Source organism: Nymphaea colorata, chromosome 10, assembly GCF_008831285.2.
Source record: "Nymphaea colorata isolate Beijing-Zhang1983 chromosome 10, ASM883128v2, whole genome shotgun sequence".
NCBI classification, from domain to species: Eukaryota; Viridiplantae; Streptophyta; class Magnoliopsida; order Nymphaeales; family Nymphaeaceae; genus Nymphaea; species Nymphaea colorata.
Genome location: NC_045147.1, coordinates 19,830,302 through 19,853,335, shown reverse-complemented (window position 1 = coordinate 19,853,335; position 23,034 = coordinate 19,830,302). Strand labels below are relative to the sequence as shown.

At 39.0% G+C, this 23,034-nt stretch overlaps 2 protein-coding genes across 2 annotated transcripts; both read right to left on the bottom strand.

Annotated features, from left to right (window-relative positions):
- Positions 1 to 575: 575 nt before the first annotated feature.
- Positions 576 to 7,774, bottom strand: LOC116263074 (transcription factor TFIIIB component B''). Its single transcript, XM_031642658.2, has 14 exons — positions 7,538 to 7,774; positions 7,124 to 7,192; positions 6,857 to 7,039; positions 6,303 to 6,509; positions 6,048 to 6,164; positions 5,774 to 5,962; positions 5,428 to 5,624; positions 4,894 to 5,305; positions 4,675 to 4,775; positions 4,418 to 4,458; positions 3,490 to 3,679; positions 3,179 to 3,323; positions 2,478 to 2,578; positions 576 to 2,356 (listed from the first exon to the last, which is right to left on the bottom strand). Exons 2-14 carry the CDS (start codon positions 7,170 to 7,172, stop codon positions 2,216 to 2,218), a joined length of 2,073 nt encoding a protein of 690 aa, XP_031498518.1. The 5' UTR covers positions 7,173 to 7,192; positions 7,538 to 7,774; the 3' UTR covers positions 576 to 2,215.
- Positions 7,775 to 8,498: 724 nt separating this feature from the next.
- LOC116262372 (UTP--glucose-1-phosphate uridylyltransferase 3, chloroplastic) lies at positions 8,499 to 19,654 on the bottom strand. The gene is made up of 17 exons (XM_031641677.2): positions 18,744 to 19,654; positions 17,095 to 17,269; positions 16,842 to 16,991; positions 16,364 to 16,525; positions 16,081 to 16,253; positions 15,886 to 15,952; positions 15,192 to 15,358; positions 14,218 to 14,376; positions 13,615 to 13,706; positions 13,411 to 13,505; positions 12,205 to 12,282; positions 11,814 to 11,909; positions 10,622 to 10,696; positions 10,426 to 10,517; positions 10,183 to 10,345; positions 9,984 to 10,044; positions 8,499 to 8,967 (listed from the first exon to the last, which is right to left on the bottom strand). The coding sequence occupies exons 1-17, from the start codon at positions 19,436 to 19,438 to the stop codon at positions 8,855 to 8,857; spliced, it is 2,613 nt and encodes an 870-aa protein (XP_031497537.1). The 5' UTR covers positions 19,439 to 19,654; the 3' UTR covers positions 8,499 to 8,854.
- Positions 19,655 to 23,034: the final 3,380 nt, after the last annotated feature.

Here is a 23,034-nt window from a genome sequence, read left to right as displayed (position 1 = left end):
CGTCTGATATCAGTGTTCATTTGCCTTGAACTTCGAAGCAGCCCATGTCACACAGAAAATGACCGTCACCCATGTTAAACGTAAATTTGGAAGGGTGTGTCATTTTCTTAAACCAAATCTGAAAGCTAAACTTCAACTGGTAGGGCCTGTCAACGAAACAGATTAAGCTTAACCGTGGTTTATCAGAATATACATTTTTCTTTTGGGTGGATTAACAAGCCGGGATTTTCCAGTCCGTACAGAGATACTTCCCGATTGTCGGATCCAGTCCGGCCACTCAACCAGGTTAATGAAGCACTTGTTCACAAGCTTCACAAATTTGCTAAACAAGGCGTGCTCCAAATCCATTTAGCCAAGCGTACGCAGGGGGAACTTGGTAGCCATCAGGACATGCTTACAGTCACTTTCTGGTGGGTCCACGCTAAAATCCTTAGCAGACTTAGGGTGAGCTGGAAGCTGCTTCTTGAGCAAACAAACTTCATGCAAGAGATATATTACGCTCATATACACCTTGATATACCAATATCTAACAAAACCAATGAGAAAACGGCAACAAAGGACATTGCAACTTTAACTGTGGATCCAGAAACAAAAATAAGATTTCTATAGACCGAGAATCCAAAATTCAGCAAGAGTAGCATCTAATAGCAAACATAGATGAAAAATCTATCTCAGAAAGTGGACAGCTATGATCTCAAGACTTTACATGTATCTTCCCTGGATCAGTAACAGCTGATCGTATCATTTGTGTATCTTAAACCGCTTATAGGTTATCTAACATCCATTCACAAAATACAGTTCATTCCGGTACAAATTCGGTGATAAATACATTCCCCACTTATCTTTTCAAGACTTGACACTAAAATCTACCGGTTAAAACTTAAAACACCAATAGTAATTAACATGTAGGCGTCAATGCCTTTGGGATGGAAGTCAGTGCAGCATGTTGTGTCTGACATTAAATAGCATAAATATGAAAGGGTCAAAATGAACAGGATGCACGATACATGCTTCTGCCTGAGACTCCCTATGCATCTGCTGAGCATCTGAGAAGACCGCAGTCGAGCATGAACAGTCAATCCACCATTAAAGCACAATCACATTGTCGGTTCATGGAAAGTTTACTAGATCCAAACTTTCCCATGAGAAACCCTTGATCCTATCTCAAGCCAACAGAGAGCTCTTTCTAGAAACTCAAGCCCTCTATCTTTGTGTTCTGAACTAGAAAATCACACTCCACCTGGCACCTGAGAAACCAAAAATTGCCCCTTGTCTGAACCTACAGTTTAGCTCACCCAAAACAAGAGAACCTGCTGAATTAACCCCTCATCACCCCTCTAACATGAACCAGAAATTACAGCTTATGATGCTCACTGCTTGTTGACAATCCTTATCATCCTCATTGTCGCACCCCAAATTTCCAGTAAGCATAAAGCCAAAAGCCTCTCCTTCACCTGCATGTTTTCAGCACTCACATATCCATAGACCAATTTAGAATAGCATAACATGGCATATTAATTCTGGAGCAGTACCCTGTACTCCTGTAGCAAACGGAGCTGTGCTTCAACCAGAAGATTTCAACCCTAACATCACTCCACTGTGGATGGAAGGAGCAGCCAGGAAACTGTGTTTCTGCTCACATTATTGCTGATCATTATATGGACCATGAGTTCACCTTCTAACAAGGGTGGCGGTTGCAGATATATATCACAAGGCAGTCAAGGATACCATCCTGGCATTGGTGGCACATGGAAGTCTTTATTGCCTTTTCTCAACACTTTGTTTCGTAATTAAGTGGAGGAGGCAAGGACTTCCTCACCAAGTTTAGTAGTGACAATGTGGCCAGTGTATTGGTAGAGGAGGAAGAAGAAGAAGAAGAAGAAGAAGAAAGTTCAGTAAGTGACAAAGGTGTGAAATCAAGAAAACAAAGGGGGGATGTTTGATGAATAGGAGAACCACCAGTTTAGGGAACTCCATAAACAGAGCTTGGAAGTTCCAATTTTCTCCAGTATCTGAAGATCTCAACCCAGACACGTAGGTAATAGCCCCAGCACAACCGATCCGGCTCTGTAGCTTAGTTGGCCACAATCCGGTCAGATCACCCAGTGATTGGGCTCTACAAGGCCAGTTTTACTAACTTCCAGGTTATACTTCGTATAGCTTTGTGCTTCAACTTGGAAACCTGCACCCTGAGAAGCTTTATTCAAATGTTGATTCATTGATAGTAGTCACTGTAATCATCTTTTCCTACATAATCAGGTGAAGTGTTGTCAAAAACTTCATGGCTCCATTCATCAATATCACGAGTTTCATGAGAACCAAGATTATTGTAATCCTTGAAGTGATTATCAGCTTCCTGGAAATAAAAAATTTGTCAGTCTTGCCAAATATCACTTGCCCAAATTATGGGTGGTTCCATGCAGGGATGAAGATGAAAGCACAGAGAGAGAGAGAGAGAGAGAGAGAGAGAGAGAGACCCCTGTTTGTCCATCTATATCTGGTGATCCAGTACTTTTGCAGGACACAGATTCTGCCTGAGATTGCAATTGATCAATCACCAGCTGAAAATGGGTATGATCTGACAAGAACAGACCAATTCTCTTAGCTGAGGAACATTTCCAAATACAATCAGATAAAACACGAAATTGAAAGAAATGCACCAGAAAAATTATCCCCATGCCATATGCAAACATAGAAGAAGTAATTGAAGATCTCCAAGTCATATACAAGCTCCAGTAACAGTAATAGGAGACCACCAAAAATTAATAGTATGCCTAGAGGTTATGGTCCTGCTTAGCATTAACCTGCTCAGGACAAACCAAACTAAATGAGAATCCAGTTTTTACCAGTCTGGTCTTAAAGACCTGAATCTGAGCCAAGTATCACGATATCCAATTTGTGTTTGAACTTTGAACCTCAATGAGGTCCCATCAACCCCTAAGCAAACTCATCAAGGGGTTCAAAAACATACAAATTTATTCACAATGGCTCACTACTATATGATCAGCTCTATAAAAAGTACAAACCGCAACACAAAAAGAACAATTCTGTATAATAAACAGATCTATCATCCATTATCCAAACCAATTTGAGGTCCCATATAACAAACAGCACTTTCCATGCATATAAACATGATAATTTCCATCCATAACGGAATGAGAATATCCAGAGTTGAAACCTTTTGATCTGTTAACCAAAGCATCAGCAAGCTGCAAAGGATGTTTCCTTTCTTCCTTCTTGTACTTTAATTTCACTTGATGTCTTGTACGGCCTGGAAAAAGTTTCCGGATCATTTCAAAATCAGTTCCAAACTGTCGAAGTGCCTGGTGGTAAAAATCAATACAAGAGTGTCATTCTCACACAAACACATTATATTTATGCAGACTGCAAAGAATGAGCAGGACAATTAGACAATTGCACTTTTTTCTTTCAAGTGATAGGCAATGAAAGATCACAAAGTGACAAAATGACTAATGTACTTGCAGGTACCTTGTAAAACAATTCAGTATCTGCATTTGACCATCTCTGAGATGGTGTTCTTTTCATGTATGAGTGGTAGTTGAGTTTAGGACGTGTTGATTCATCTGTTTGATTAATTTCGTCACCATCTCCATTTAGACTTGGTGAGTGACGTTGAAATGTCCCATCCCCAGCAACTCCTTCAAAGCCAGCTGCATCTCTACAAATATGAAGCAAATTAACTTTCATCAGGGAAGAAAAGAAGAGGAATGTTAAGGTCATACAGTATCACACTAGAAGATTGTTAGTTCAAATATACACAGTTCAGGTTTCAAGAAGATTGCATATGAACAGCATGATGTGACTGACACATTGACAAGTACAGGACCCAACTAGCATGGGCACATCGACCATATTACATTATACCTTTTCCAAGCATGACATGGATAGAGCTTTAATCTCTAAATTGGACTTTTAATTCAGAAGCTTTAAAGAATGGTCTAGGTACTAGGACCTAATGTACATCTTGGTCCAATTTGAGGTTTCTCATTTTCAATCCAATTTTTACTGTGAAATACTAATAAGTGTGCTAATTTTCTCCCTAAGCAGAAACACCATAACCTCCAAAATCGAAGGAAGGCAGTCCGCACAAGTAGCAGAATACATTTAATGCTCAATATGATGCAATTCGGGCCCAAACTGCATCCAAATTCTAATTAAGTTGGTTGGAACCTCACAATGAAGGCCTAACAGGAGCTGGATTGCATATTGCAGGAATTTATCATTATTATCATGAAAAGAATTGAAAGATAGCAAGTAAATATTGATATCACAAATGTAGCTTGACCATGAGCACACAATGTAGTAATAAATGTAATATACAAACACAAATTAATAGTGATTGTTTTTTGTTAGTTATTAAAGCCATTAACTTTAGTTGCCATAAACACGATCATACCCTTCAGGAGTGACAGAGCTACCAACTGCTGCTGCTTTGTTCTGCATGGAACAGCAAATACACAATTATTGACAACTCATAGTCCAACAATCTCACCAACTTATCAAACTCTGCCTAATTCTTGGATCAGAAACGAAGGCGTGAACCATCTAACAGATCATCCAAAATTCTGAATGTGTACATCTAAAGTACAAAACTGCAGAGCAGACAAGTTTGGCAATTTAACTCAACCAAGTCAGTAAATATGAAAAATCTACCAATTTCTTCTCCTTCATCTCAGCAAGCAAGATAAGATCTTTCAAGATGAGTGTTCGGGGGTTGATTTCATCTTCAGGGGTTTCCAGTAAGGTTTCATCCACTGCAGAAATTTCAGAATCAACCAAAGAAAATGGCAACATAATCAATTTTTGCAAGCAAGAAGACCGATAGGGCACCGATTGGTTATGTAACTATTCCAGGTGTGACAGAGAACATACTCAGCTTCCTGGTTCGTCTGGTGGAGTGAGAAAACTTCTTCTTGGGTTCTTTTTTGCTTGAATTAGGACCTTCATTAGCCTCTGCCTTTCGCTTTGAATTAGGGTGATTTTTTTGCTTTTGCTTTGGTTCCTCAGGAAGTTGCCTCTTGCCTTTAGCCACCCTTTTCCGCTTGACGACATTACCCTCAGAGAAATCTTCATCACTGCCACTCTCATCCACTCCAGCACTGTCTGAGGGTTCATAAGCAGTTCCAGTAAGTTCATCTTTACTTTCAGCACTTGCTTCATCTATATGGCTAAGAGGAGTATCTTTTCTCTTCCTTGTTTTTCTTATGGATTTTGATTCTCTGCTAGTTTCACCATCCAGATCAGGTGCGTGAAATATTTCATCCTTGTCAACATCTCCCAAAAGCTAGAGAGCACAAGAACACACTATGATTATTAGAACATATCACAAAACGAATATACAGAGATTTTATAAAATGGTTATTCAATGATTCAATCAGATACTATCAAAAGGGATGCACAGTAAACCTCATCATTCATGCTAGATCCAACTGCTTGCTCTCGTTCATCTGCCTCTCCCATCTCAAGGTTCGTATCATATGCATTCTGAGGAAATGGATAGCTCGAAAATGGTGGTTCTTCTATAGCATTACAAGCATTGGAAATTAACTGATCTTGTTGAAGGGGAGTGAATGATTGGCCACGTTGGTTGTCCAGCAGTGAGCCTGTGTAAAAAGTACGACACTTTCAGCAGCTACAGAATAGCATTATTAAAATAGTAATAAGAAGAAAAACATGAATAGCAGCAAAGTAATGATAAAAAGAATAGAAAAGGAGATGACAATCTTTGGTTGTCTACTGATTCTAAGCCTACCAGTAGACACAGAATCTGCGAGCACATCATTGGGATCATCAAGGTCAGAGCGTACATACTGAGAATCAAACATCATGGAGTTTCTCCCAACATTCCCAACTTGATTGGAATATGTGTCAGAATGCACATTACAAACGACAGCAGAAGATGTAAAGTGTTCATTTTCTTCCTGAATTGCAGTCATTGAACCTGTTCAAAATATATCACTTAAACCACATGGAACAAAAATGTTATATGCCGATAAAAGGCACTAATTCACCATCTGCAGGCTTACCATTGTTTGCAGATTCAGTATGAGTGATACCAATGTGATCTAAATCATAACAGACATCTTCGGAAGATGCAACCAGAGGATTCTCCATAGAATTAGAAGCTTCCTCTGTTCCAGCATCTGGAACAAAAGAGGCAACCTTAATAGCATCCTCTTTGAAAAAATTGCTGATATTTGGCTTAACATCAAAACAATGTGGAATAGAAGAAGTAAGAAAATATACAACTAGGTACTCGCAGTTAGTCTATCAAGTCCTACCATTAGTTGGGCGCCCTAAAATGTCGCCAGCAACAGCATCCACATCAGGAACAGTTCCATGCAGAATAGAGAAAAACGAACTCTCCCCAGCATTCTCTATGCCAACAGATGCCTCAGCTCCCATATACGCAGCTTCAAAAGAAGATCCAAGCATCTGCTTGCCTTGAAGATTTTCCTCGTTGGATTGGTACGTGGTGACCATAGCACCTATAACAAGTGGGTAGTTACCAACCAAATGCTAGAAGACAACGGAAGTTCGCTCCTATAAATGCTAGAGAGTGGACCAATCCTCAACGAACCATGGAAAAGGACGCATAAGAACCAATCTTACAATTCTCAACTTTAGTATGAGAAAGTAGGAAGCGAAGCATCTACATGATACAAAAGGGATGCATGTTTGCCTACTTTCTCACCATGCAAACTGCTAACTTCGGCAGCGACACATCTAAGTCTTGGCCTATCAAAATTCATGCATGAATACCGGAAAAAAATGAAGACTAAAAACTGAAAAGAGAAACATTAATAACCATAACTAAACTGCAACCCAAGCTCACCATTGGTTAGGACACCATGTGTAGCATCAACTTGGGAAGTAGGCAACTGAGAATCGGTTTGTGGGACTGAAGCCGACTCCTTAGGCATCCGAGCGTCAACATTGCGGGCTGCAGCAGATGGTTTACCCGCTTTCTTCTCGAGCAACTTGCCTACCTTCGGGCGGAATTTACTGGCATTCCGAGCTATCAAGAAAACAGACGCTTGAAAGATCAGAAATATAACTGGAAAAAAAAAGGACCATCTCTCCGAACAGGAAGAATGCTCACCACCGGCATTAGCCAGGGCATCATCAATCGCGTCCAGATCCGAAAGCATGTCTGCGCTAGATTAATCCTCTGCATCCAAACAACAAGAGGAGAAAAAGAGAAAGAGATTCTCTAACAAGATTAGGTTCCGCAAGTGATTTCCCCATGCGCAAGAAGATAACATAATAAAAGGAAGGGCTCCAATTGATAGCAGCGGTAGCCGAAGCGCGATTTAGCATAGAGAGCTACAGCCCAACAGGATTAGGGTCCGCGATTCTGACAAATGTGTGGCATAAAAAAAACTACGCCAACATTAAGTAGGAAAAATGGATGATACAAGTTCAAAGATCAGCCAAAGGCTGGAGGCATCGGACTCAAAAGAAAGAAGCCACCCTATCTATACAAACAAACCAGAACTTGGGGAGAAGGGGTTACCTCGCTTACAGAACCAGGCGGCAGGCAGCAAGAGGGCGAGGGAGAGCGGGAAGAAGGAGAGAGAGGGCAACTACTTCATGTTTCCAGCATGACGCCGTCTCGGCAAGAAACCGACGACAAGCCTGCACTCCCCTTATCGCTCAAACCCACCAGGAATCCCCGAGAAAAAAGCCGGTAATCTGTCGTTATTTTAAAGGTAGCGGGGTGCAGAAAAGGGCCGTGCGGGATCTTCCCCGTCGACTGCCTCAAAATTTTAGCGCCAAACTTTGGTGTGAAGGCTCGTCCCGGGTCGTCAAAGGGTCTGCCTCACTCTATAGATACATAATGAAACATAAAATTTAAGGTCCGTACGATTTTCAATGGCCCAAAAGAGTTGTTTCTGATGTCGATAATGCATTTTGGTATCATGATTTAAATGGTTGGCAAACCTCTGACTCAGACTTGGATTTGGATCGGCAGATGGTCAGGTTGTTGGGCCAACAAATTGACTCTTAAGTCAGGTAGGAATTTTAAATTTTTATTTTACCCGGTTCGATGCAACTGGTTTATATGCAAACCCGGGTTGATGACCACTTCCTTTTTGAGAAATGCATTGTATTGCCAAAAATCAATTGGTTCCTGGTTCCCAAAATCCTGATCCGAGTCAGCGATCGAGCGAGTCAGACTATTCAATCCTTATTCCTTCGGAGTTTGGTGCTCAATCACCTAGCCTGGGATCACAACCAAGTATATGAATGAATTCGATCGGTCAACAAGTTTGCCAACTATATGATTCAACCCTTTTTATTTAAAAATAAGAAGTGTTCTATTTAATAAAACATAACAAACGTCTACATAACCGTAACTGGTTCGTGAGGGTTAAATCCAACTGAATTCAATTTTATGTGAAATTTAGGCTCGGACTTTGGTTCGAACTTTTTATTTAAAGTTTCCTTTGTATCTCATCAGTAAGATGTAATATTTATATGTAACCAGATATGATCTTTATCATATTTTAATTGAAGATGGTAAAGATTTAACGACATTGCAGATTTTACATAACCACCCAACATCTCAGGCTTACATATCAGAGAGCTTGAGAAACAAATGTAGACGTGAAAACTCTACATACACATGCACACCGAAGTGCACGGAATTGAACCACCTGCAAATTTACATCTCGAATGGCATTTATTTCATTCGACTGAAGATGCCCATTGCTGCACATGCACGCAAACTTGACAGAAGACCACTTGTTTCCTCTGTACTAAACAGTTTGCCATAACAGATACCGGGATATTTCGATCGGAGGTGAAGGGAAGAAGCGGGCAGTTGAGGCTACAATTCCACCATTTCCAGGGTGATGTGCGACTCGTTTCGATTGTATTTCCAGAACCAGCTTCCACAATCCATCATTTCTTTTTGTATTGGAACTAGTCTAGTTGACACCCCTGCATTGAGAATAGGAAAGCCTGTCAGGACAAACATTTGAACCAGAATATAGAGGCACAAGTAGCAGTGTCTAGGGTCATTAAGAACTTAAGAGTAGTATTCTGATCACGCAGATTAAAAGAAAACAAAGGCCAAAAACGAGTACTACAGAAGGGTGAGAAAAAAGATTGTACAAGTTGTGAAGGGAAACAAATCAATATGTATAAGACCCAAAGAAAGCCAAAGCGTGACAGCTTAAAAAGCATTACATGCTGTTGTTGCATTTTCAACTTGAAAGTTATTTTATTTGCTATCTTTGTCCTTACATGTTTTGCTAAGATTGCAGTTATAACTTGTAGATATTCTGTTGTTATAACAGTTATATTAATTTGAGTCACTCCCCAAAAGATCGACCAGAACCAGCAGGTTGACCAGCCATACTTGGCTGATACTAACTAGTTGAGTTCTGCAATCATGTTTTGATTTGTGTCGTCCAAACAGTCTTGATATTTGTGCATCATAGTTGAAGCAAGTCTTATAACTAATCCCACATTTACATGGTTTCCACAGTCTGTATACACTAAAGGTCGCCCGAGGTGAGCATGGCTCATGTATGAGGGTTCCACTTTTCACAGAAACCTAAAAAGAATTCCTAAACTTATCTAACGCATGGCCAGATTTAGGTCATGCTTGCATTGGTTTAATTAATGCTTTGCATAGTCTTCTGTCTACATCACGGTTTCCTTCTGACTTACCATGTTCCCTGTTCAATTTGTTCTTTGCTGTGTATTAGCATCAAACATAATTTCCTACCCTATTTTTCTCAAAACAAGAATCAGTTGTCGCCCTTTACACCAAACATGGTACCATGATGTTACTGTAAGGACAGGTCGGAAATAAAGAGCTCACCACATTGGCCAAAAAGTGACCACAAAGGAGGAAATCAGATCACCAGAGAAAATATATGATACTATATAAAGTAAGAGGAAAAAAAAGAAAATATGATTCAAGCCTTCAAGGTACTGGATTCTGAAACCTGAATTTCCATTGGTGACTAGCAGCTTGTAGCCACTGGGAACTTCATAAACATGGTTGCCCTGAAAGAAAAACAGTGACATTAACTAAAAAGTTAATGGGAGGAAACACATCATGCTGGTTAAGAAGTTTCTATCTCATTTCCCTTAAGGTGACAGAAAGTATAGTTTGCGGTTTATATCACTAAAATGAAAACGCACCTCAAGTACTACATCCACGGCCTCAAATTCTGCATTTCCTAGCAGTGTCACTCTCATTGTTTCAAACCGCTTGACATCATGCCTCCAAAAGGAGTTATCAGCATTGTTCCAATCAATTCCTCTGTTCACAATCTTTACATTCTGTAGTTTGCACCGCCCACATCTTGTTGAATAAACAAAAAAAAGGTTAGCATGGGAAAAAATGTGACGATCATTGGTAAAAAAATTTGTGTCCCAAATTACCTATAACCATAACGTATCAGTGAACTGCCACTCTCTGCTGATGAAGTAGAGCCCATAATGTTTTCAGCAACAATGGTGAGACTTCCATCAAGCTGTCATTAACATTGCAGCAATATTTGTTACACAAAGTACAATCAAGTGAACCCTTATTTGATATATCACAACAGCAGCAAGCCAGCAATATCAGTTGTCATACCTCAACATTCTTCCAAAGAAACTCAGCAACTTCTATTTGTAATTCTGAACCTTGTGCAATTGAACCACCTTGGAACTGTCAAAAGCAGAAGAGGTCTCATGCAACAACTAAAATTTGAGCAATAATAGATCAAACCAGGAGAGACCAGTAACTACCATCTAGATTTGTAGAAATATTAATATGCTACAGAACTGAATTAGAGCAAATAATCAGAGAGATGGTTTAGCGAATCCGACTAACTGAGACTTCTGTTTTCATGAAGTGATGTCATCAACACGGGTCATAGAAATAGCAACCAGATTTAACAATCCACCATGCTGGAAGAGTCTCAGATGAAAAATAATAAAATACAATAGCATTCTATTCCAAGGAATATCAGATTTACAGTTTAATCTAAATTATGCATTTAACTTCAGACTTCAGAGACATCAAATCACACTTATTGATTTGCACATGCAAATATTTGCAACTGCAATATACTTGGGATAGACAATCGAGCCAGTTTTTAGAAAAAAAGGAAATTGCAAGGGCTACCTGAACATTTTCTTTAACATCAAGCACCGATTGACAATTGCAAGAGAAGAAAGAAAACTGTAAAGAGAAAGATGAATTTGACTAGGAGAAAAACCCCTAAAAATGTGCACAAATGTGCTCGTCACTTTGTCTCCCTTGCCGAAAGCAGAGCTTGACAAAATTCGAAGAATATCTGCTGCTCAAACTGCCGTAGTAGAAAGTCAGCTGGTAAGATGCCCAAAACACAAGATGAGGTAACAATATGTTTCCATATATGAGGGAAGATTGAAACTTGTAGTTTTATCCAGTGAAGTAAAAGACTCATCAATACTCACTAATGATAAATCAAAGTTTCTTCTGAAAAGTTTAATATTCCTGTAAAGTGTAAACAAGTCCATATCTGAAAGAACAGACAGATTTAAAATTAAATTTTCTAGCTCACTTGAGCTAATCCTGCATATGGTTTTTTCAGCAAAGTAGTGCTTGCACATGGTATGCATGTCCGGAACTCAAAAATTTCCCATACAGTAAATGTTTCATGTTTATGTCCTTCATTGACAACCGGAAACTGCAGTACTATGCATGAGCACATGATGAACTCTCTGTGTTTCCATCACAAAGTAAATGAAATAAAAACACCATTCCTTCAATGAACAAATAACAGGAAAAGAGACTGTACCTTTTGTCTGGTCACCTCCCAAAGTGGCCCTAAAGCAGGATGGAGAAGAATGAGAAATGGAGGCACCGAGTGCAAATAGTGAACATTATCAGCAACCTATTCAACATAAAGGAGCAGTAATTATAAACCCATAATAAACAGCATGTGCCTCTTTTTGAGTGCCATTACAATTAAAACTAAGAAAATGCTCTTAAGAATTTTTTCTGAAACGTCAAAAGTAAACTGGGAAACAGCTTCACCAATTTCAAATTGAAGAACAAACATGATACAAACTTGTAAGAAGTAACATCAAACATGAGCGAACATGTAAAAAGTACACTTGCTGAAGTCATTTCAAACTAATTATTTAAAAAACAAACACTTCACATGGTAAAACTAGAAACATATATACCTCTGGCATTTTGATATTGCAAGAAGAAAGAATGTCATAGGCATTCCTCATTATATCAAGGAGTGCACCATCTGGAGTCTGCAGAAGCAAACACTTAATGGTTAAAGAACAAAGCACCGAACATATTTAACATACTACATTAAATATGCATTTCAAGAAGAAAAGAAACTCCCCAGTTATTATTTTGTGGGAGTTATTGGTCCTATCTACATACAGAGTTTGCAAAGTGCCATTGGTTTGGACTTTGGAGGGACATCTAATGACCCTTAAACTCTTCTTGCTTATCCTCCCTCTGACTTGGTCATTCTCTCACTACTTCGAGACAGAGATGGTCACCATGGCGAGGTAACTGCAGCTCTCTTTCTCTCTCCCTCCCCCCCAAGCCAATAGACTATGCTTGCACATGGAACTCAAGAACTGGAGATGCCAGAACATGGCATAACTGGAGGCAACCTGAATCTCGGTTCCCATTGCCAAACTTTTTTGTGGAGTAGGGTATTCTAGACTGAAAAAGACAAAGAAGAAACAATAGGAAATTTAAACAAAAAAAGAAAAGAAAAATCTCCCCAAATCAGGCAGAACAGGATGCACTCTGTGTTTGTGCTTTTCCCACTTTGTTCAGAGGTCCGCTATCTTGTCAGATAAGATATATAATTGTGTTTGTGTTTTTCCCACTTTGTTCAGATGTCTGCTATCTTACTAGATGGAAGAAAAAAGCTGTGTCCTATCCAGTGAAAGCATCCTTTCTTTCTAGAGAAAGTAACAATTTGCCTATCATAAAGGTTGTTACATGGAAAATGGGATTTGATGAGAGATGGATACCACTTGGATCAGTCATGATAAATATAAAAGGAATCAATCAATCTACTTTTTTCCATAGAAGAGACAGGTGAATTCTGCCAAAATCCTCTCAAGGTAATCCTATGTCTTCTGACTGTCTTCGCTATAATAACGAAGTAGCACATTGATGACCACCTGCAGGAAGTTTATTATAAAATAAGTCCAATACTAGCTTCCTTGATACAATAGGTGGTAATGCAGCATCTTTTGTGTATCACCATATAGTACAAGTCCTCTCTCTCTCTCTCTCTCTCTGTCTTTCTCTTTCTTACATACACCTGATAAAAATTTCAACTTAGTCTATTATGAATTATAATATATTATGAGAAAGAAAAAATTTTGTGTGTGTGTGTGAAGTACACAAACCTGATGCAAGGTTTTGTCGGAGACTTTTCTTTTTCTCTTAGCAGAAGATGTCACCCTTTTTCTCTCATTGTGTACAATAAAAGTATCAAGGCGTTCTGTGAAAACAGATAACTATAATGAAGAATATAACTACCAGGAAAACAATAGACAGAATATCGTCCAAAAATCCCCAAAATAGATAAACTAAAAGAAGATGAAGCTTGCCTTTCGTCACGCCAAGGTTTTGTGATGGAAATCTATTTGAACAATAATCTGCTATATTTTGCATCGTACACTCCAGTCTCCCACCTTGAACACTGAATTATAAGTCATTTTCACCATAAGTTTCATATAAACATTAAAGAGAAGAAGAGAAGATTCAACTTGGGAAGTTTATTTATTTGAATGAGTTCCAAGAAGAGACTAAACTGAACCCTTCTTCCAAGAAAACCCTTAGACACATTTTCTAAGTTCAGGGCATGCGCCTACAATTTCAGTTTGTGCGAGGAGTGATATAACCGTGTACATGACAACAGCCAATGCCTTCTCCACTATCCAGAAATTTCCCAGCTGCTTGCTGAAAAATTGTTAGGATCTCCTCCACTTTTAGAACTTTTTATGCTGATGTCATTTTCTTATGCAGCAATACTGCATGTCATTCATGCCTTTCTATTCATTCATCATGTAGTTTGGATCTACAAATTTTGAGTATATGCCACGTTTAACATTAATATGTCCAGAGACTGCATTACGTATGTGGTGCAAATGAAGCAAATCAAAGGGAGGATTGCAGATCAATTGCGGAAAGCCAGAAGGATATTGGATTACCTGTGCAAGAATCCAAGGTGATCCCTGAAAGAGATACGCTTCTTTAGATTCAAAACCAAACCAGGCAAACATGCTGATCTTTCACTTGACACGATCTTCTCAACAGAGGTTAAATCAATATAAAGAATGTTTGTGTTTGCTGGGAAGTTAGCCTGCAATCTTAGGTCCAATTCACAAGTTAACAAACAAGGAAATATATTTTACTATTGTGGAATAAACAAGGAGAAGGAAACACAAGGGCGTGTAATAGCAGCATGAGAAGACCCACCATTAATAAAGTACGATCCAAGCTAATAATATAGCCTCAAAAAGGAACATAACTAAAGGTAAGGTATTATGGGGTTGAAAATTCTCGCATGAACATTAAGAAGGCCACAACAAACTTGAATGACATCAACTGGGTGCATGCATATATGGAAAGAGACTGATACTTGTTAGGTAGAAAATAGAAAGGTGAGTCGTTGTGTGTCATAAACAAATCTTAGCAAGCAATGTGATCAGGAATTTAATTTCCTTCTTATACATGCAAGCAACAGAAGTTAATTATATGGATGGCTATTATTTGTTAATGAAGAACACCTATTTCTCTCCTCTACCTTATCGCTTCTGTGCTTCATGTTAAAAATAAATTCTTGGAATTTCTTAGGAGTTGAGGATTATCGTACACATGTTTAGCCTTGTCGTTTGTTTTGATTCTCACAAAAAGGTTTCAATCATTGTCAATAATATACATTAGTGACATTGTGATGGCTGTTGAAGGACATTTACTGCTACTGCTGTAGTTGTCAAGCAGTGCAGCATGACTGCATGGCAAATGTTTAAAGACAAATTGCCTTAAAAAATAGGCAAAATAAAATCTAATGACAAGCCACATTATGCATAATAATTTGAAAGATACATAAGAACAGCAAAGATTTGAAAAGTAGATGCAAAAAGTTAAACTACCAAAAACGAGAGAAGCTAGATGAATTTACCCACTGGGTGATAGAGGTGAATCTGTGATTCCCAACTTGTCAAACTCTGTGTATTCGATGCACGTAATGCAATAAGACCAAGAACTGTCAGCTTCTTTTTGTTCGATAAGAACATTAATCCCTTCTGTGGCAGCAGAACTACGCTCACATGATGCAAACCCAAGTTTCTGCATCATCTTTAATGTCAATAATTGTACAGGTCCAAGGCATGCATGCCATGAACAATGGTATTTCACTAGTCCCAGAACTATAAAATATGAATCACTTAATGAATAAAGTTTAGCCCCTTTGACTTCTTAGGCGTGTGTGCAGAGCTTGGATGCAGAATGACCTATCCAATAGAAAGTACCAATCAAAGGAGTTAAAGTACTCAGTCAACGTGATTGCTTTGCACTTGGAATAAAAATTTTTCCCCCCTGTGCATGTGACAAACAAAATATTCATATCCAACATCATCTCACATACATGCAAAATTTGAAATAAGAACATTGTTCTTTGATGCATATGGTACTTGAAAACCTCAGAGATCAGATGGTCCAGATGCCTAAGAAGATTCTTTAATATGGAATGCTTTTCCATTACTAGAAACATGGGGAAAAAGACTTTTATCCACTTGGGTGAGTAAATATGCACACAATACGGTCATTACTTGCTTATACAAGTGTTGTCAAGTTGAAACCAAGCTTATTTGTACCTTCTTGTGGCGATGACCTATCCCCGCCAGTGCCAGCAGAGTGACATCGGTAGCAGCAACCACATTACTGCAAGATTATCATTGAAAACATCATCACAATTTGTTCACATGAATTGGTCACAACTCACAACTTTCCTATACACAGCAGAACGGAAATCCAAGAACAGTTATAGATGCAAAAATGAGAAATCAAACCTGACTTGTCGTATGGTTGCACCCTTTCTATCATGAGAATAAAACCAGTCAAATACACCTTTTTGCCATGCTAGCTTCCAGATAACACCATGACCACCAGGTTTAAGCACAGGTGAGAATGGACCATGAACCAACCATTGTGCATCTTCAGCATCCACAACTGGCACTTGAGGCTGCAAAAGGCCAAGCAACTGAACAATATAAATTTTGTAGGATTATGCAATCTAAAGCGTGTGATATCACACATGGCATTTTAAACTGCAACGTGATTTCAAAACCTTACCTGTTCAAAAAGAAAAAAGCTATTTTCTCCCCGTCCAAACCATCCTTTTTCCTTGCAAAGTGCCTTGATGCGTTCATGGTTGTTCTTTGCTGAACTTGTCATTATTGCTACAGGAGTGATGCACTGTCTCCCAAACTTCTTGAAATAAAGAAATTCTCTCGCCTAGGATTGGAGAATAAAAGAAAAAAGTGTGAAAAAGCTGATATGAACCTAATTCTACTAGCAAAACAAGACAAACTTGGAACTCAGGTAATATATACAGTTGACAAGGAAAAGAAGTAAAGAATACCAAAAAAAAAAAAAAAACCAAAAAGTAATTTTAATTGAGAAAATGATCAAGCAGGATTGGACAAATAATCAAAACAGAACATAAGTGATAAATAAATAAATAAAATGATGCCCAAAAATTTCTTAATTGTTGCCACTGTCAATTGTAAAGTTGCTAAAATTGGGCAGTAACTTCTGAAAGCTACTATACCTGCAGATCTCGAATAAGGCCTTCCAAGAGTGTCCGTCCACAATAAGGTAGCATTGCAGCAGGAAGACATTCACCTGTTTCAGGATCAGTTAAACCAAGGCGATCTCCTGAACCTCCTAGGGGATATATTTCTCCTAGCTCTGGCAAAGCCTGGATAGTTTGTTGCTTAGCGACAATCTTTATAAAACTGTACAAAATAACATGTTTTGATATGAGTAGTTTTTATACAAAATCACAATTGGATAATGCTTACCTCAATCCCCCAGAGTGCTGCTTGTGAGGCGTATTCTGCATCTTTCAAGAGGTCCACCCCAGCAGGAACATAATATTTTCTATTACCAGAATTTGCATCTTCTTTGCAAGTGAGTGAGGAAATCCTTGCCGATGAATTGGAGGCCAGTAGAAGCTGCAGCACAACAATCTGGTACCTGTACAACAACGTACCTTTGGAATTATAAATAACTCTGTAAAGTTCACAGCAAACTGCCGTTCTGCTTTAATAAAATTGAAAAATGAATCCTTTAATATCAGAGAGAGTTAACTTATTCAAGATTTATAAATTTCATTTGTTTCAAGGATGCTGCGAATTAAAAACTATATGTTTGTGCCTAAATGTGCATGCAAAAGAGAACCCTGTATACAGAAGGCCCTTTCATGCAGGCATCATATTCTAGAGCACTAGATGCAACAAATTCAAGTAGAGAACGGGCATGCGTAGGATAAGCTCAAATTTCTGTTACATGTGCAAGATTAAACAGGCTATCCAGTGATCCCGCATAATTTCCAGAACACAGCTATTGTCCCACCAATGGTTTTGCAACCTCTAGAAGGTCAATGCCATATAAACTCATTCATCTGAAAGGTTGCATATCTTAGAGTAAACCTGTCCACTTTTTCCTTTGATAATGATCCAGAAGACCTGCACATGCTTCCGTTAATGTTCATTTTAATCTATACTAGTTATAAACTTCTCATCTTGCTCACCTACCGGTGACAACTGGCAGTTTACTACTGTTGTAACTTGGAACCTTGTTTAAGCTCCAACTGTTGAGAGCAGGTAAAATTTAATTTAGCTTTCTATGATCCGCTTGATGTCCTGTTTCATCTGAACCAGCATTTTGTCTGAACTGTTCAAGATTAAGGCCATCAATCATGGATCAGATGGTTAAAAGAGTGCAATGAAGCATGATAGTTTTCCATTCATACTTTTACCAGGTGTAAGACAAGCAGAATGGCGAAGATAAAATTCCTACGTTTATCATGGATGAGATGTAACAAAGGATCTGCCAAGACATGGACTGTCTCTGGCAGTTAAAAGTGCCATTCATTTCACTTTACAGCGTTGAAATATAACAGAAAACAGAAAGAATGCTGTCTATGAAGGTTTTACATGATTCCTCATAAGTCAACAGAACAAAACGATGAGATATGAGTAATATTATAGGAGAAGCCAACGAAAACGACACGAGGTCTGTTTCAGAATTATTTCAATTCAGGGGAGTAAGAAAAAACTCGTGTAGAAGCTCAAAGCGTTATAATTCTAAGCTTCTTCATATCGTAATACCTCCCAGAGATCAGTCCCGAGAAACAGCAATCAACCAATCTCGTACTAAGCCTCTTGCAATAGTAATTAGAACGTTTGATTCTAGGCCTGTTACTTAGATGCCCTAAACCACAAAATTTGATTACGTGCTGTTATTTATGTGAGCTCCAAGAGAAAAAAATAAGTGTCAACACCGGATTTTCACAGTTACAGCGATGAAAATAAAAACCAATTCAAGTTGCATCGGATAAAATACAAGCGAAAAGTCAACAACCACTTCAAAGTTCAGATCATGAGTTATTAAGGGCAATCATCAAGTACCGGTAGAAAACAGTTGACAAAAGTAAATGAAAAATTACCCAATAATTCCTCCTATACAATCATAGAAGCTTTCAACTTCTTCAAGTGTGCTCAGGAGCTTCTTCATTAAAGCAACCGTCGCATCCATCCGAACTCTGCTCCCATGGCCACCACTGACCTCTCCTTTCTCAATCATTTCCAACAATGTAAAAAATGCAGCTTTGAGGGCACTCATTTCCGAATTTGAGCCACCTCCGTAACTCGAATTCAGTTGCCCAACATGTTCGTGATATAAAACGTGCTCTTGACGAGCAGCAACAACACATTTGAGGAGGTAAACCTCTGAAGGCTTCAAATTAAACGAGCGAAGCGCCTCACCAGTACTACTATTAAAGAAATCCTGCACCAAACGATCGCCATCGAGCACACTAAGCTTATCCTTCAAAGTCCCCGCCTGCGAGAGCCTCGTCCGCAAGGTCTCCAACCGAGAAATCTCGTCTCCGACATCAAATGCAGATGGGTGTGGTACTGAAACGGTCGAAGAGCTGGAAGCAACGAAACTGGAAGAAATTCGAGTGGACAAGAGAAGTTGATTGCTGGAAGCGGGAACATGTAGTGTCTTGGAGGAGTACGAAGAAAATGATGGCCTTCTGAAGTGAAAAGAAAGAGACCCACTTCTTGTTCCCCCATTTCGTCCATGGTTGGCTCCCTGAGCAAAGACGGCAGTGTTGGTGGTGGTTATGGAGGAAGCCATTGATGGGGATTGACAGTTAAAGGACTTGAAAGTTCTCAGCTGTCTGAACGAAGTCCATAATAAGAAGAAGAAGGAGAGAGGGGGGAGAGAGAGAATAGAGGACGAATATGCCGAGTCTTATTCCATTCTTTTTTCCCCTCCAAGAATCCGAAACAGGGAGGAGAGACGAGCTCCCGCCTATCCATCTCATCTCCATGTTGCAGTTTCTCTGTCCTCTTGTGATCCTCCCTCTGACCGTGGGCCAACGCCTAAGCTTCAACTATGGTCGGTAGCCGGACATCAATGGATGGACGGCCTGGTGGGCAAGAAATAACGATAACGTATTTTCCTGCTTGCCCCGTCGTCACGATGAGAGGAAGGGCCCGAGAAATACAAGACGGTGCGGGCCGTTGGATTCACCATAATGAGGTGACAGGAAGGGCCTTGATGGAAGGGTCGCTTGCGTGCAACGTATCACATAAATCACTGAGAGCTCATCCAGTGAGGGCGTCGCCCATGTAGCACGCGTGCATTCATCGCAACGGTAGGAGGACGAGCGACGGAAGTTCACACTCAAATACGGATTATTTTTTATAATGCAAATTTTCCAATTAAAGTTAACCGCGACGATTTTAATGGTTTCTTGAAGTTTCTTTTTCCAAGTGAATTACTTTATTAACATAAATACTTTTTAAGTTACCCTGCCCGCTTATTAGAAAATATTGAAGAATTAACCCGAAATTTGTAGTCATAACGTGTGAAGCATTAAAAATATGTGCATTGCAGAGGGTACACACACTTCACGAAAAAACTTAGCCACAAAATAATATCATTTTGCCAACGGAAGCCCCATTAGATGGAACTTCGCTTTTTCAGTAACAATTGTTATTTATATGTAAACGGTAAAGAATCTCAAACAATAGGAAGAAAGCAAAACATAACCACATGGTGCCAGCACAAGACTTCATTTAATCTTGTAATATTAAGTGATTAGACTTGAGAACTTCAAGCACCCAAACACAGAAATGATGTTTCAAAAACTGGTTAAAAAACCATGTTATCACAAAATCTGGATTTCACAAAGCATCATTTGTTGACGATGTCATCCAAGCATAACCTAAGAGTTTAACACAAGAAATGCGGCTTTGTTGCTTGTCGAAGAGTGCTCCGATACAAATCCATTGCAGCCTGTTGAAGTGGCTTTCAGTGGCCCATAAACATCGATGCCATCATTAGAACTTTTTTTTTCTACTTCAAATCTCCCTGGCTCTCTATTTTGAGAAATTTTAATAGAACGCGAAGAAAGTACGATGTTAGAAATCCTAATTTCGTCTTTGCCAATACAGTATTTTCTTTATCTTGATGTTAGTTCACCTGGCAAGGACAGTTTTCGTGGTTCCATGTATTACTAATCATACTCATATATTCCACATATAATAATGAAAAACATTTTCTCACAAAATGTCTGTGTGTGAGAAAAACTCTCATGATTCGTTCGTTTGCATCTGACGTAAGAATGGCAAGATAAAAATTACTGCGGTTTTAGTTCGTCGGTGGTGTGTCCCTTTGAGACGAGTCTGTGCACATTGAGATGCCTTTTATTAAAAGCAGTCGAGAACTATGACACACCATGAGTAGAACGTTGGAGCTGTTTCCTCTATGTATTTACAGAGTAACAGAGATCAATGTTATCGTCCTTACTTCAGTGCATTTTTAGCTTTTGAAATTTATAAAAATGAAGGTAGATCAATCATACATGCATGGAGCAGATATTCCATAAAGTCGAAAGCTCTTCATTTTTTCTCATGCTCGTGGGGTAAAACACTGCTTTTGAATGGGAAGAGATACATATGTCAATTAGAGTCTCGTGCATCCACCATTAACAATTTAAGAAAATATTGCAACGGAAATCAAACTGACAACTAGACTTTCATTGGCATGCCAATCGGACCACCTACACTACGCTCCTCGTAGCAATCTTACATACAAGGGAAAAGAGAAAATTGGTTTTTTCTTAGAGACTTCTACCGTTTACAGCAACATGATTGAAGAACGGTGGACTGCTCCAGGAAGTTGCAAGCTTAAGGAGTAAGCTGGGTATGTTTGAATTTAAGCAGGCGACTACATTTGATTTGAGTGCTTCGAAATTACAATTGGAGTAAGCTCATACTTTCAAGGCTTTCAGCATCTAAACTCTCCCAAGCTAGGGAGGCGTCACAAATGAACGCTGATCTCAAAGTTTATAAGCTGATCGAACTGAAATTCCACCAGTTTTATTTACTGTCAAATGGACGAAAGGGTTGAGGATCTTACCAAATGTTGTTCGATTTTTTTATTTTTTCAGGTGAATTATTTGCACCATGATGCAAGAATCTCGCCAATATCTTGGTTAATATCGAAACAGGGCATGTGTCTGTAAAAAAAAAGAAAAGTTTAACATAACTCAAAATTTCACGAACCTGTGGAAAAATAAAAAATTGGTTATATCGATTCGGTGTGTGGTGTTTATAAATTTAAAAAACTAATTGAAATCAATTAAAAGTTTCAAGGACCTGTCCAAAAAACAAAAGTTGTATTTGATCTGCCTTGTTTAGGTGAGTGATGGACACGCAATGTATTGGCTATTCAAGGCAGTGGCAGTCTGAACTTTCATATGGTGAGTTTTATCTCCGCTCATATTGGCAAGCAATCTTCTTAGACAGTTAGACCCAATAACACTAGAAAAAGACGGCCATGTGGGGTTGGAAACATTGCAGTCTTTCATACAATTAGGTAAAGGTCCAACCCCCATGGGCAGCACTGGGAAGTTCCAAAATTTTCCCTCCTATCAATCATGACCCCAACGAGGAGATTGAAAATCTTTAATCTGATCTTAGCTCTTAGAATTTGAAAGCCATATATTTAACATTAAACCATCCTCTTCAATTAAAACGTTTTGACCGTAAAACAACAAAATCAAAATCTTAGGTATGGACCCTTGGTGCAACCTGAGACCTTTAGTTTGATGAACCATGAATTTTGGTGTCAATCAATACTAATAGAATCAGGAAGAATTGCCCAATTCCAATTGAATTGGTGGTAAACAGATCTGGTTTTCTGGCCGATAGAAACAAATTGGAGACACTTGAAGACCTGCTTTAACTTGAACCCGATTGATCTCTACACATACTGAATACCTCTGTATGGTTCCTTGTGAAAGAAATGTACTGCCTGTATGGTAGTTCACATACATAGACGGAGTTCATCCCCTCATGGCTACGAACGCATTGAAGAAAAGATCGTCAGAAATGGCCGCACTGTTAGATTCTTGACTGGAAAGGAGTGATATCGTTCTCCATTCAGCGGTGAAAGACCGGGGCATCAGGAACTCTCTAGAATGCTCAGATGCTCTGTACGTAGTAGGGAATCTTCTGTCAATGGCCTTTAAAAAGAAAAAGGCTTTGCATATTTAAAAATATAATTGTCAGATTCATATCAGTGCAACTTTTCTTCGAGTATTTTTCACCAAAGTTTCTTCATTGTCAAATCCAGTATTCAACACGAGTAGTGGAACTCCAACCGCTCATGTGTCAAACCTTATCTCATGGTGTAACAATGTTATTCTCTGTTCAAGCAGA